Source organism: Urocampus carinirostris, chromosome 5 (genome assembly GCF_059441175.1).
Source record: "Urocampus carinirostris isolate Australia breed hairy pipefish chromosome 5, RoL_Ucar_1.0, whole genome shotgun sequence".
Lineage (NCBI taxonomy): Eukaryota > Metazoa > Chordata > Actinopteri > Syngnathiformes > Syngnathidae > Urocampus > Urocampus carinirostris.
Genome location: NC_142353.1, coordinates 38,838,916 through 38,851,005, shown reverse-complemented (window position 1 = coordinate 38,851,005; position 12,090 = coordinate 38,838,916). Strand labels below are relative to the sequence as shown.

General features: G+C 40.5%; 1 protein-coding gene across 2 annotated transcripts; it reads left to right on the top strand.

Moving 5' to 3' along the window:
- The first annotated feature begins 3,092 nt into the window (after positions 1–3,092).
- On the top strand, positions 3,093–11,487 carry ykt6 (YKT6 v-SNARE homolog (S. cerevisiae)). 2 transcript variants are annotated; one of them, XM_088336783.1, is made up of 8 exons: positions 3,093–3,222; positions 3,564–3,690; positions 5,697–5,779; positions 5,951–6,051; positions 6,119–6,223; positions 7,041–7,106; positions 7,174–7,275; positions 8,922–11,487. In XM_088336783.1, exons 2-8 carry the CDS (start codon positions 3,587–3,589, stop codon positions 8,955–8,957), a joined length of 597 nt encoding a protein of 198 aa, XP_088192909.1. In that variant the 5' UTR covers positions 3,093–3,222; positions 3,564–3,586; the 3' UTR covers positions 8,958–11,487. The 2 variants fall into 2 exon arrangements, with proteins under 2 accessions (XP_088192909.1, XP_088192910.1); XM_088336784.1 differs by having other exon boundaries at positions 3,126–3,297.
- Positions 11,488–12,090: the final 603 nt, after the last annotated feature.

Genomic DNA, 12,090 nt, shown 5'->3' with positions numbered 1-12,090 from the left:
AGGACTCTGAGGTCAAGTTAAAAACAACCCCACTAAAACGGACACGACAGCAAAAGTGTATTGCCTAAATCTTATTCAACAAATACAATAGAAAGAAGATAAAGAAAGCATGTCAAACTTATTTGGCTCTGGGGCTGGAATTTAGACTTTCTGTTCTGACTCCAAATTGTTTGCTTTGTTTTTCCAGTTTCAAGCTTTACCGATTAGCCCCCACTGTCACGACCAGAACGGAATCAGGACCCAAATGCGTAGCGTTACCCACAGGTTTATTGATAGAAAGAGGAAGGGCAGCGCCCGCAACCTCGTGCTTGCTGGACGCGGGAAGCAAGTCGCTCACACAATCGGATCGGGATCCGAATACAGATGAGGATTTTTCGGAGCGGGAGATGGCGGTGTTGAGGACGGAAAAAACAGGTCGATAGCCGGGACAGGAGAGCAAAAAAGTGGTTCGGGATCAAAAAACGGGTCGTAAGACGGGACGGGAGCGCAAACGTGGTTCGGGTCAAAAACAGGTCGTAGCTGGAGAAGAACAGACAAGTGGAAAAAACGGGTGCAAAAAGCGGGACCGACAGGAGTCAGAGTCAAAGAGCTTGCCTTAGTAGAAACAGAGGTTCACTGACGGACTGACAACAGGAGAGTGAAAGGACTGCGCTTAAAAAGGACAGGGAACCAATCAGGTAGCCTGCAGTGGCTGGCGCCAAATGAGTGGGCACAGGTGTCATCATGACACCCACTAGTAACCTAACCTGCATACAGTACTATATTCACGTAGGACAAGAAATCTCTTCTCAACACAACACATTTATTCCCAAACAAAGGGGGAAAATATTTTCACATTTGGCATTACTTATGTTGACTTATTTATTCTAACAAGTGAGTAAATGCAATTTTACACCTGAACCAACTCACCACACGACGGGAGAATGTATCTGGTTTGTATTTATTTCAACCCATTTTCACTTTTAGGTTTTTGGCTGAGATGTTAATTTTGCGATCTGATGTTTGTTGCAACATATCTGAAAAGAAAAAAGAAATGTGAAAAATAGACAAAAAAGTTACAAAAATAAAAATAACATTATTATCTTTACTGTAAAATCGACTTACTGGTGTTGTTGCTAATGGTCAGGCAAAACCAATTATATGTCATAAAAAAAGTCCCCCAAAAATCTTATTCCTATTATTATTATTATTTCTGGCAGTGTTGTTGATGATCAGGTGAAACAAATGTTATGTAATAAAAAAAATTACACTCAATTATTTTTCCTATTATTAGTATTATTATTATTGTTCTTATCGTATTATGACGCGCCTCAATTTCTGAGTTTATATTATTATTACTACTATTAACCTACTAGTGCTTTTGCTAAAGATGAGGTATAAAAAAATATATGTAATTAAAATTCAATTCTATTATTATTATTATTACTATAATTATCATCATTTATTTATTTTGATGTAAATAATAACCAAATATACCTGAACTGTGATGTAAACATGCATTTATTTTAAACACACTTAAGTTAACGAAATATGTATTAATTAGACATGAGGCTCACCTAGGGGTAGCTGAAATAATTGGGGGCCATCTTGCTTCTACGGGTACCCCATAAAACAAACCTTGTGTAAGCCCAAAAATAAAAACAAAAATGTTGCGGGTTGGTCACTTTGAGTCTCCACATGTTGTATTCTTCTTTAGGCTTTGGGCATTTATTTTTGGTTGCAAAATACATCACAGAGATAACCAGTAGTCATGTGATACACACTGTCCCTTTAAGGTATCAATACAGGCAACCGTGGCAGTATTTGCTGCTCTCTAGTATCCAATTTTGAAATAAGCAATGACAAAATGAGTGAAATAAAAAATGATTTACCATCTGCTAGATAAAAGACAATTAAAAGCAAGCTAAATTATAAATATAATTTTTTTCCCATTCACACCTGGGTGGCAGTAGCTTATCTTGGGATAAAGAGGTCGCAGGTTCGATTCCCGGCTCCTCTGTGTTACATGTTTTTTCACCGCAAGTATCTGCTTTTATCTTACATTTATTGTTGCTGTTCGGCTGGAGGAAACGAGCCAGGGGAGGGATGGGGGAGAGGAGTGTGATTTCCCACGCGTGCTACTCTAGGATGAAAATGGCGAAAGTAAGAAAAGGACTGTTTCAAACCATGCCCAAATACTAACCCAAGAAGATAAAACAGTCCCCGAAAAGTCTTAAAGGGCATTCAATTAAGTTCGATTCCCAGCTCCCCTGTGTTGTATGTCTAAGTGTCCTTGGGCAAGACACTAAATCCCTAATGCCCCCAACAAACATCTAGTTGGATCCACCCATCTCTGTCTGTCCCTCACCCCCTCATACACACCCCTCCAGAGGCAAACAAAGCCTATACAACAAGGACAGTACAAACATCTTCTTTGTTCCTTTATCTCTTTGTTTTCCTTATATCCTCACTGTAAAATGTGGACCTGGAGTGCCACGTCCAATTTCGTTGTCACAATATATCCTATGTTGTAACAATGACAATAAAGGTACGGTATAGTCTATTCTCATCTCATCTCATCTCATTAGCTGTACCGCTTATCCTTATTAGGGTCGCGGGTGGGCTGGAGCCCATCCCAGCCATCTCCGGGCAGTGGGCAGGGGACACCCTGAACTGGTTGCCAGCCAATCGCAGGGCACACGCGGACAGACAACTCACTCGCTCAGTCACACCTAGGGACAATTTGGACCGGCCAATTTACCTGAAATGCATGTTTTTGGAATGTGGGAGGAAACCGGAGTGCCCGGAGGAAACCCACGCAAGCACGGGGAGAACATACAAACTCCGCACAGGAAGTCCGGAGCTGGATTTTCTATTATTTTCTATTCTATTCTAAGCAGGTAGGCGCCCTGCATGGCTGACTCCCCATTGGTGTGTGAGTGTGTGTGTGAATTGGTAAGTGTGAAGCACATTGTAAAGCGCTTTGGGAGGTCTTCAGTGACTTGAAATGTGCTATAGAAATGCATTTACATTTACATGTATTTTAACTTACAGTACTGGCTTTGTTGCTAATTAACAGGCGGAACCAACTTTGTGACAGTGTTTGCTTCTGGGGTCTGAATAAGCAGAAGGACCCAAAGATGATCGTGACGTGGTGATTGGTCGCAAGCAAAACAGCATCCCCGAAGTTGTAAATCGGAACCAAAACGCTTCGGATTTTGCTCCTAAAAACGGATTGCTAATGTATGTTTCGTGTAAATAGTAGTTTATTCTGGTTTAAGTTCTATTTAAGTGTGTCGCAGCGTTTTTTTTAACCTGGTAAGTTAGCCCAGAGGCCCTAGGAAAACAAGCTAGCTTATTTAGCTAATCACTACTTGGCTTAACTTTGTTGTTTTGATTCGTACCGCTGTGTGGAACAAATATGGTGAAATTATTTGCAGTCTGTAAAACAAAACAATGTAAACGCGGTTGATAAGAGTTAGACACGAAGTAGTGCGGGTACTTGCGCTTGTTAGCTAGCAAACAACGAGTTAAGTTGAGGCGGATAATGCCTGTCATCTGACCCGCGTCTTGGTCCATTTCAGACTGAGATTGACTGGAAGGCACCATGAAGCTCTACAGCCTGAGCGTCCATTATAAAGGAGCCACCAAAGCTCACCTCCTGAAAGCGGCCTACGATCTCTCTTCGTTTAGCTTCTTTCAGAAATCCAGGTGGGTCCGTGCAGACCTTTTGCACTGTTTTTGATTAATGTCTATATAAAAGAATTGACTTGGCTTGTGTGCAATGTTCCCTGTAATTTTCCACGGGTCTGAGCGTTCACACAAAGTCGGTGAGCAACCATAATCCCAAGTGTGGCAAGATCATTAATCATCAAACATGTCCAAAACTTGGCATCAAGTTACATTTTGCTGAGTTTCCGGCAATGCAAAATTATTTTTCTCTTTTGAATGAATTGACTCATGTACGATTGCAAAGGTTGTACGGCCTACAAACGTCGTTTGTTCTTACAATTCTTTCACAAGATATCCATTTCTTTTTCATCTCTCATCTCATTAGCCGTACCGCTTATCCTCATTAGGGTCGCGGGGGGGCTGGAGCCCATCCCAGCCATCTCCGGGCAGTGGGCAGGGGACACCCTGAACTGGTTGCCAGCCAATCACAGGGCACACAGGGACAGACAACTCATTCGCTCATTCACACCTAGGGACAATTTGGACCGGCCAATCCACCTGAAATGCATGTTTTTGGAATGTGGGAGGAAACCGGAGTGCCCGGAGGAAACCCACGCAAGCACGGGGAGAACATACAAACTCCGCACAGGAAGTCTGGAGCTGGATTTGAACCCACGACAGGTTCCCATGACATGAACTGTGCCGCACAAGCGCTAACCACTGCGCCGCCGTGCTGCCCCCATTTATTTCCTGATATATTTTGTCGCATAATATTAACATTTTTGGGGGGTTATTTAGTCGGTTGTGAGATACAGAACTGTACTTAATCACATTTTTTAGTGGAAGTACAATGTTGGCAACAAGATTCACTTGATATAATTGGAAATTATTTGAATGCAACATAAACTTTTTCTTTTTTATTTTTCTTCTTTTTTTTTTATTCCTTTAAAAAATCTCATTGTGTTTATTTCTTCCGAGCTGTTACGTTTTTCTTTTTGTTATCTATTTACTTTTTTCCTACATTACTTTCTTTTCTTTCTGGCTCTTTTCTAAATGTTTCCTTCTTTTTTTCTCTTCCTTTTGTTTCTTTTTTTCTCAGCTTTTCACTACTTTTTCATTTTGGTATTTTTTTCTTTTTTGTTCTCTTCTCCCCTTCCTTTAAGTCATTTTGTGCATAATTTCACATAATATTTCGTCATGTTGGGATTAAAGAAGCAAAAACAACCTGAAGAGCCGTTTAGGACCCGAAAGAGTGGCCGAGCCGAAGGAGCCGGTTCTCGACAAACTCTACGAACTTTACTCAACTTCGACTCGACTTCAAAATACCGCATTTAGGACACAACGTCAGGGGAACCCGTGTATTTTTACCTTCATGCACTGTAACTTTGACTTAATTTGTTACTTAATTAGTAATTTTGAGCCCTCATTTTTGTGCGCTGGCTAGATTTTCTTGTGCGCTGAAAATATGCAAGCAGTGCGCAATTGCGTACGCGCGCAGCTTAAAACTCCTCTTTCCACGGTGCTTTTGATGTACGTTTACGTTTTGTAGCGTCATGAATTTTACTAGCTTCTTTTGAATATTTCTTCTGGGGCTGAAGTTTTGGCTTGATTCCTAACTACTTATCGATTTTCTTTCTCTGTGCGTCTACTTTGGAAAATGATATGCAAATGCGCGACATAACGCTCGGGAAAGTCCGGAAGCACAAAGTTATTCAATCCAGGCTTCTGATTGGCTGCCGAGTATGCAAATTGCAGAATGAACCGAAATTCAGAAATCTTCAAACAAAACGAAGATTTCGAAATCGGAATAAAATAAAAACGAAAGATTTTTTTTTTTCTTAAAAAAGTTGTCGGCCACCCGGGCAGAGACATTGTGTAAGTTGTACGCCCGACGTAAAAGATACACGGCCCGGGTGTCCGGGCAGACAATATTTCAGACACTACTACCACCCAACAAAAATAAATAAATCTGTGTTCAACTACTTGATAATTTGCCTCTTGCAGCCTTTTTTTCTACTAATGTCATATGCCGTCTTGTCATTCAGCATCCAGGAGTTCATGGCCTTCACAAGTGCCTTGATTGTTGAACGGACAACAGTCGGAAGTCGTGCCTCTGTCAAGGAACAAGGTAAAGGTCTCTCGGGGTTATTTACTGCATTTTCTCAAGTCTGTTTTTGACATGGCACCACTATCCCTTATAATGCAATTTAAACGGAAAGTGTAATCTTATATTGATGAGGAGCTACTGTTTATTGAATGGAGCAAAACTGAGTGTGTTGTATTGTTCCAATTTCTACAGAGTACCTGTGTCACGTGTACGTGAGGAATGACAACCTGGGTGCCGTGGTCATAGCAGACACAGAGTACCCACAGAGGGTGTGCTTCACGCTGCTGGACAAAGTCAGAAAAAAAAAAAAAATTAAACTAAACTACCAGTCCTCCGTTGTAACACAATTTAACATTTCAGGTATTGGAGGAATTTTCCAGACAAGTGGACAGTATAGACTGGCCCTCTGGGAACCCTGATACAATCAACTACAAAGCCTTAGATATTCATCTGGCCAAATATCAGGTATGTCACGGTTCAATCTGCTCACACAAGCAATGAACGGGGCACCACATTGGAACCCCTGCACCACACATTTCACACACTTTTTTAATATCATTTTTTTGTCTGTCAAGTATGTGGTAACGATGCCCAACTGAGTTCAAAGAGCCTTTATATTTCTTTCTTTTTTTTCACCACAAGTATCTGCTTTTATCCTACATTTATTGGAGGAAATGAGCCAGGGGAGGCATGGGGGGGAGAGGAGAGTGATTTCCCACATGTGCTACTCTAGGATGAAAATGGTGAAAGTAAGAAAAGGACTGTTTCAAACCCAGCCCAAATGCTAACCCAAGAAGATAAAACAGTCTCCGAAAAGTCTTAAAAGGCATTCAATTAAGTTCGATTCCTGGCTCCTCCGTGTTATATGTCAAAGTGTCCTTGGGCAAGACACTGAATCCCAAATGCCCCCAATAAGCAGGTATACGCCTTGCATGGCTGACTCCCTATTGTGTGAGTGTGTGTGTGAATGGGTAAGTGTGAAGCACATTGTAAAGCGCTTTGTGAGGTCTTTATTGACTTGAAAAGCGTTATATACATGCATACCATTTATCATCAAGGAAGAATTGGGCTATACTTCTTTTTTTTTTTTTCTCTTGAGGCTTGTTTTATCACACAACGCATAACATAACACACACCAATCCCACCAAACAATAACAAAAAGAGGCTCCTTCACACTTGTCTTCAATCTTGCTTGCATACTTTTGTACCGCTTTCGCTCATGTTTATGAAGAAGCTATCCTGCTGTACAAATAGTTGACCCGACTCTTGTTTTCTGTTTCAGAATCCAAGGGAAGCAGATGCAATGTCCAAAGTGCAGGCGGAGCTTGACGACACCAAGATCATTTTGGTATTAAAGGCGTCATTTTTGACCTGCTTTGTTATATGGTCTTACGATAAATCCATTGTTTGTGTAGCACAAGACCATGGAAAGTCTGTTGGAGAGAGGCGAAAAACTGGACGACCTTGTACTCAAGTCTGAACACCTGGGGACCCAATCCAAAGCCTTTTACAAGACTGTGAGTACCTCCATGAGGATTTTATTCAATAGGACTGTAACTAACGACTAATTCTAATAGTTGACTAGTCACTGACTATTGAAACAATTAGTCATAAAATCTGATAATTATTATTTGTTTAATAAAATTTGCATGAAGTTGTATTTTGTGGCAAAAAATAATAAACACAAGAAAAATGGATATAATGAAAAATACATATTTTATTAAAAATACTGCCAATTTGTACAAAAACTAAATAAAAATGCCTTATCTAAATCCAAATTAGGCACAGTGCTCGGTCAGTAGTAACATAAATACATGAATAAACCTTTGATAGATAGATGGATAGATATATAACTTTATTCATCCCCGTAATTCACACTTCAAGCAGTATCTTTGTGTTCAAAATAAAAGATAGAATACAAAAATACCCAATATAGCGTGTTAATAAAGAGCATTTAAATAGTGTTACTAAAAATACACACTGTAATAAAAATGGGTAATATGCAAATGTGGGGCTCTGGTTTAAAGTGGGCTTTTAACCCCCCGGGTGGAATTAAAGAGCCTCATGGCATGACGGAGAAATGATCTCCTCAGTCTGTCTGTGGAACAAGACTGGGACAGCATTCTGTCGCTGAAGCTGCTCTTCTGTCTGTATATGATGCTGTCCTTTTTTTTTTTTAAGAACAGGCAAATTAACACTACATTACAATCATTTATTGTCCCTGTAAATCAAGCACAGGCTCATTAGCATCCGTAGAATAGTAAATAAGACAGAAACTATATGTATTTTGTGAGGTACATTTATGTTTTAAAGTCGGTATGTTGCAAAGTCAGTTACAAAAAAACTCAACTTTTCTCAGACACACTATTGCGCAGCAGAGAATATAATCATTTAAGATGACTCACTCTGTTGGAAAAACGTGTCTACCGAAAATAGTTGACAATGCAATCACCGTATTTTCCAAACTATAAGTCGCACCAGCCAAAAAATGCATAATTAAGAAGAAAAAAATGTGGACGAATATTTATCTGATAAAGCACCAAAAACATAAACGCCTCCTGAAAGGCATTTTAAAATTAAAAATTGAAAAAAAAAATCCCCCCTGCGTGAAATGCCCTCCCTAGCATATGTCACTCGCGCAAACATTGCTAAAATGACTTTGCATCTCAGTTTGGGGTCATAAATTAAAACAATAAAACACAGAGTATTTGCACCTTGTATAAAAAAATCATTTTGAGTAGGTTGAAAATATTTAGTTTGGCAAAATGACGCTTAGTCTTTTAAATGTTTCATTCCCAATTGGTAAAAAAAAAGGTGGTGTCATTTTCAACTACAGCACAACATGCCAAGGTTGAATTTATCAACACAGGCCAGAGCTCCCTCTTGTGGTTAAGTGTGAAAGTAACATGTGAAATGATATACCCGTAATAAACATTTAATACTTAATGATACAATAATGTGTTAATAATTTCACATAGAACTCGCACCAGAGTATAAGTCGTACCCCCGACCGAACTATACAAAAACTGCGACTTTTACTCCGAAAATTATGGTGTTTGTCGACTTTCTATTATCTATTTTTTTATTTTAATCGTTGCACCACTACTATTTAATCGACTTTTTGGAAAGGACACCTAACGCAACAGCACGATTCCTCCAACAGGCGAGGAAACAAAACTCCTGCTGCGAAGTCATGTGACGTCGCCGCTTCGTCCCCATTGGACACGTCCCCATCGCTCTCACGCTCCGTCTTTGCCTTCCCGCTCGCCCCTCAGCCGGCACCCGCCCCAAAAACTCAGCGAAAAGTGTCGAGTTTGGCCCTCCAGTAAGGGGCCGGAGGGGCAATATGGGTTCTAGGACGAACTTGCGTGTTGCTCTCCTGGGATCATGTGCTGTGGAAACCATTGAACGCCATTCGGATTGCATCAGGTATCGGGTCTTAAGTGCCGGTTTTGGTTTTCATTGACACGGCAGACAAAAACTTAATTTTGTGATGTTTGTTGGGGTCTTCAACATTCCCTCTGTGGCTGATTGTGATTTTGTGAGGCGTTAATGCAGTTTGTACAACAACGCTGATTTGTGGGGACAAGCCCAATTGATATTATTGTTCTAAAACACTAAAATTGATATAGTGACACTCCATCATGTCCCTTTTATTAATCAAAAAATGCATCAGATTATAAGGCGCACCCCCAAATATCTTTTTTTGTGTGTAACTTTTCACACATAGGGCGCACAAGACTATAAGGTGCATGAGATTGAGACTACAGTAAAAGCTTTCATGTCTATACATATTAATGCAAACTCAAATCGCAAAACATATACAGCAAAACACCCAGGGTAAAGATGACTTGTGATAAGGCATTCCAGCTTATCATATGATACTTGCTCACAGTACCACAACACTGATTTTCACAGTACATTCTGATAGGTTAAACAGTTTCTCACTTCTTCACCTGTGGGTCGATAACCTCTCGGTTCATTATGTGTGCGTACGTAAAAGAGCTAGTACAGTTTTCAGTTGAAAGACTTGGTTTTCTTCATTCCCTAACATTCATTTATGAGGAGTGGAGAGGTGGTTCATCCTATTAGAATGCACTATGCAAATCCTCACTAATGAATGTTGGAGAACGGAGAAAACTGAAATTCGTACAGTCAAATCTCTTATGAACACATCAATATTAAACCGCAACATTATTGGCGCACAGGTGAAGAAGTGGAGTGACTGTAAGTATTGGGATTTCACTCTCACCGCCATTATTCAGGTTGGATTCCCATTGCATACTAAGTTTTGTAATTATGGTCAGCAATGTTTATTGATTAGATCAGGGGTGTCAAACTCATTTTAACTCTGGGGCTACACGATAGAACAAGGCCGGACTAGTAGATTAAAGAGAAAGAAAAATGGTTAAAGAAATAAGAGAAAGAGGGAGGGAAAAGGAGAGAGGGCAGGACAAAGAAAGAAAAAGAGAGATCGTGAGAAACAAAAAATAAAAAGTCGTGAGAGTGGGGGGAAAGAAAGGGAGAGGAAGAAATAAATCCAAAGAGAAACAGAAAGACAGAAGGAGAGAAAAGAGCATGAAGGGTATGAAGAGAGAAAAAGAAGAAAGAAAAGGAAAAAAGGAAGCTAGAGCAAAAGAGGTTAAAAGACAGAAAGAGACAAAGAGCAACAAAGGATGAGAAAAAGAGACTCAGAGAGGGAGAAAAGGGGTGGGAAAAAAGAGAGAGAGAGAAATAAATACAAGTACAGTGTCTTTGTGAGAGGCACCTGGCTTTGGCAACATCATGTTGACCTATTTCAACCTGCAGCTTGTTTTTCTCTTGCGCTTCTCTGAGTGTTGTCTCGCAGGCCGGATTCAATCCCTTAGCGGGCCTGATTTGGCCCGCGGGCTGCCTGTTTGACACCTGTGGATTAGATCAATCATTGCTCAAATTCAGGGTTGGGTAGGGTTACTTTAACTTGATTACTTTCAATTACTTTAGGATTACTCCAATACCAAATATGCTAATAAAAGACAAAAGAAACTCAATATGAATAAAATTACTAAATTTTGTGCAGGTTTGGGGAGTAACGGAATACATGGAACGGCAAAAATGATGTTGGCAAGCTGTTTGGATTTATTTTCATTTTGTTTCTGTCGCATTTATGTTATTTTTGCCGGAGATCAAAGAGATCAAAGCCAGGAGAGAAAACTTACCACGTGTTGTGAGTCATAATTTTATTCATATCTAGTTTCTTTTGTTTTTTATTAGCATATTTGGTATCGGAGTAATCCAAAAGTAATTGAAAGTAATCAAGTTAAAGTAACCCTACCCAACCCTGCTCAAATTAGCATTTCCAATCATAACAACCGTATCCTGTGATATTTAAGCCTCATTTAAGGCGCCCTTTCAAATTTCTGTCCAAATCGGGTTTCGTAGGTGCGCTTTATAGTCTGGAAAATATTGTGTTTTTCTGCTTGCTTTCATTGATCGTGGACAACTGCCTTGTTTTGATGCTTTCTGCTGCGTGCAGCTGAATTCTTGAGCGTGCGTGTTTTTGTCTGTGTGGCTTCTAAAGTGTAAATGTTGTGCAATACCTCCACGGACTGGCTTCTCTTGTACTGAGAGAGCTCAACGGAAACATTACTCATAAGGGGTCAATGTTGTATACTCATGAGTACTGTCATTCCTTCACGCAACCCAGTGAAGGGTTGATTCTTATTTTATTAAACACCTCTCTGGATGAACATGTTTTGGTTTTTCGGGATTGAAAATGTTTGATAAGAGGGTTACATGTCTCATCTCATTAGCTGCACCGCTTATCCTCAGTAGGGTTGCGGGGGTACTGGAGCCCATCCCAGCAATCATCGGGCAGTAGGCAGGGGACACCCTGAACTGGTTGCCAGCCAATCGCAGGGCACACAGGGACAGACAACTCACTCGCTCATTCACACCTAGGGACAATTTGGACCGGCCAATCCACCTGAAATGCATGTCTTTGGAATGTGGGAGGAAACCCACGCAAGCACGGGGAGAACATACAAACTCCGCACAGGAAGTCCGGTAGCTGGATTTGAACCCACACAGGAGGTTCCCAAGACCTTAGAACTGTGCCGCACACGCGCTAACCATTGCGCCGCCGTGCTGCCCAGGGTTACATGTGTATATATTTAATTGAAGCTGGTTCAGTGTTCTCGTTTGCCCGTGTCCCTGCATCCTAGAAGCATCATTTTTGCTGGGGACGCATAGTGTCGAATCAACGTGCGTCCCCGGGATGCAACTTTTTCGACACCAAATTGTCATTATTACCCGATTACTTTTATTCTTAACAAAGATTTACCGCACTCCAA

Bases quoted from the DNA above. Each gene is read 5' to 3' on its own strand.
- ykt6 (XM_088336783.1), top strand. From the start codon at position 3,587: ATGAAGCTCTACAGCCTGAGCGTCCATTATAAAGGAGCCACCAAAGCT. The intron at 6,052-6,118 runs GTCAGAAAAAAA...TTAACATTTCAG, and splicing joins GCTTCACGCTGCTGGACAAA to GTATTGGAGGAATTTTCCAG. The intron at 7,276-8,921 runs GTGAGTACCTCC...TTCCTCCAACAG, and splicing joins CCAAAGCCTTTTACAAGACT to GCGAGGAAACAAAACTCCTG.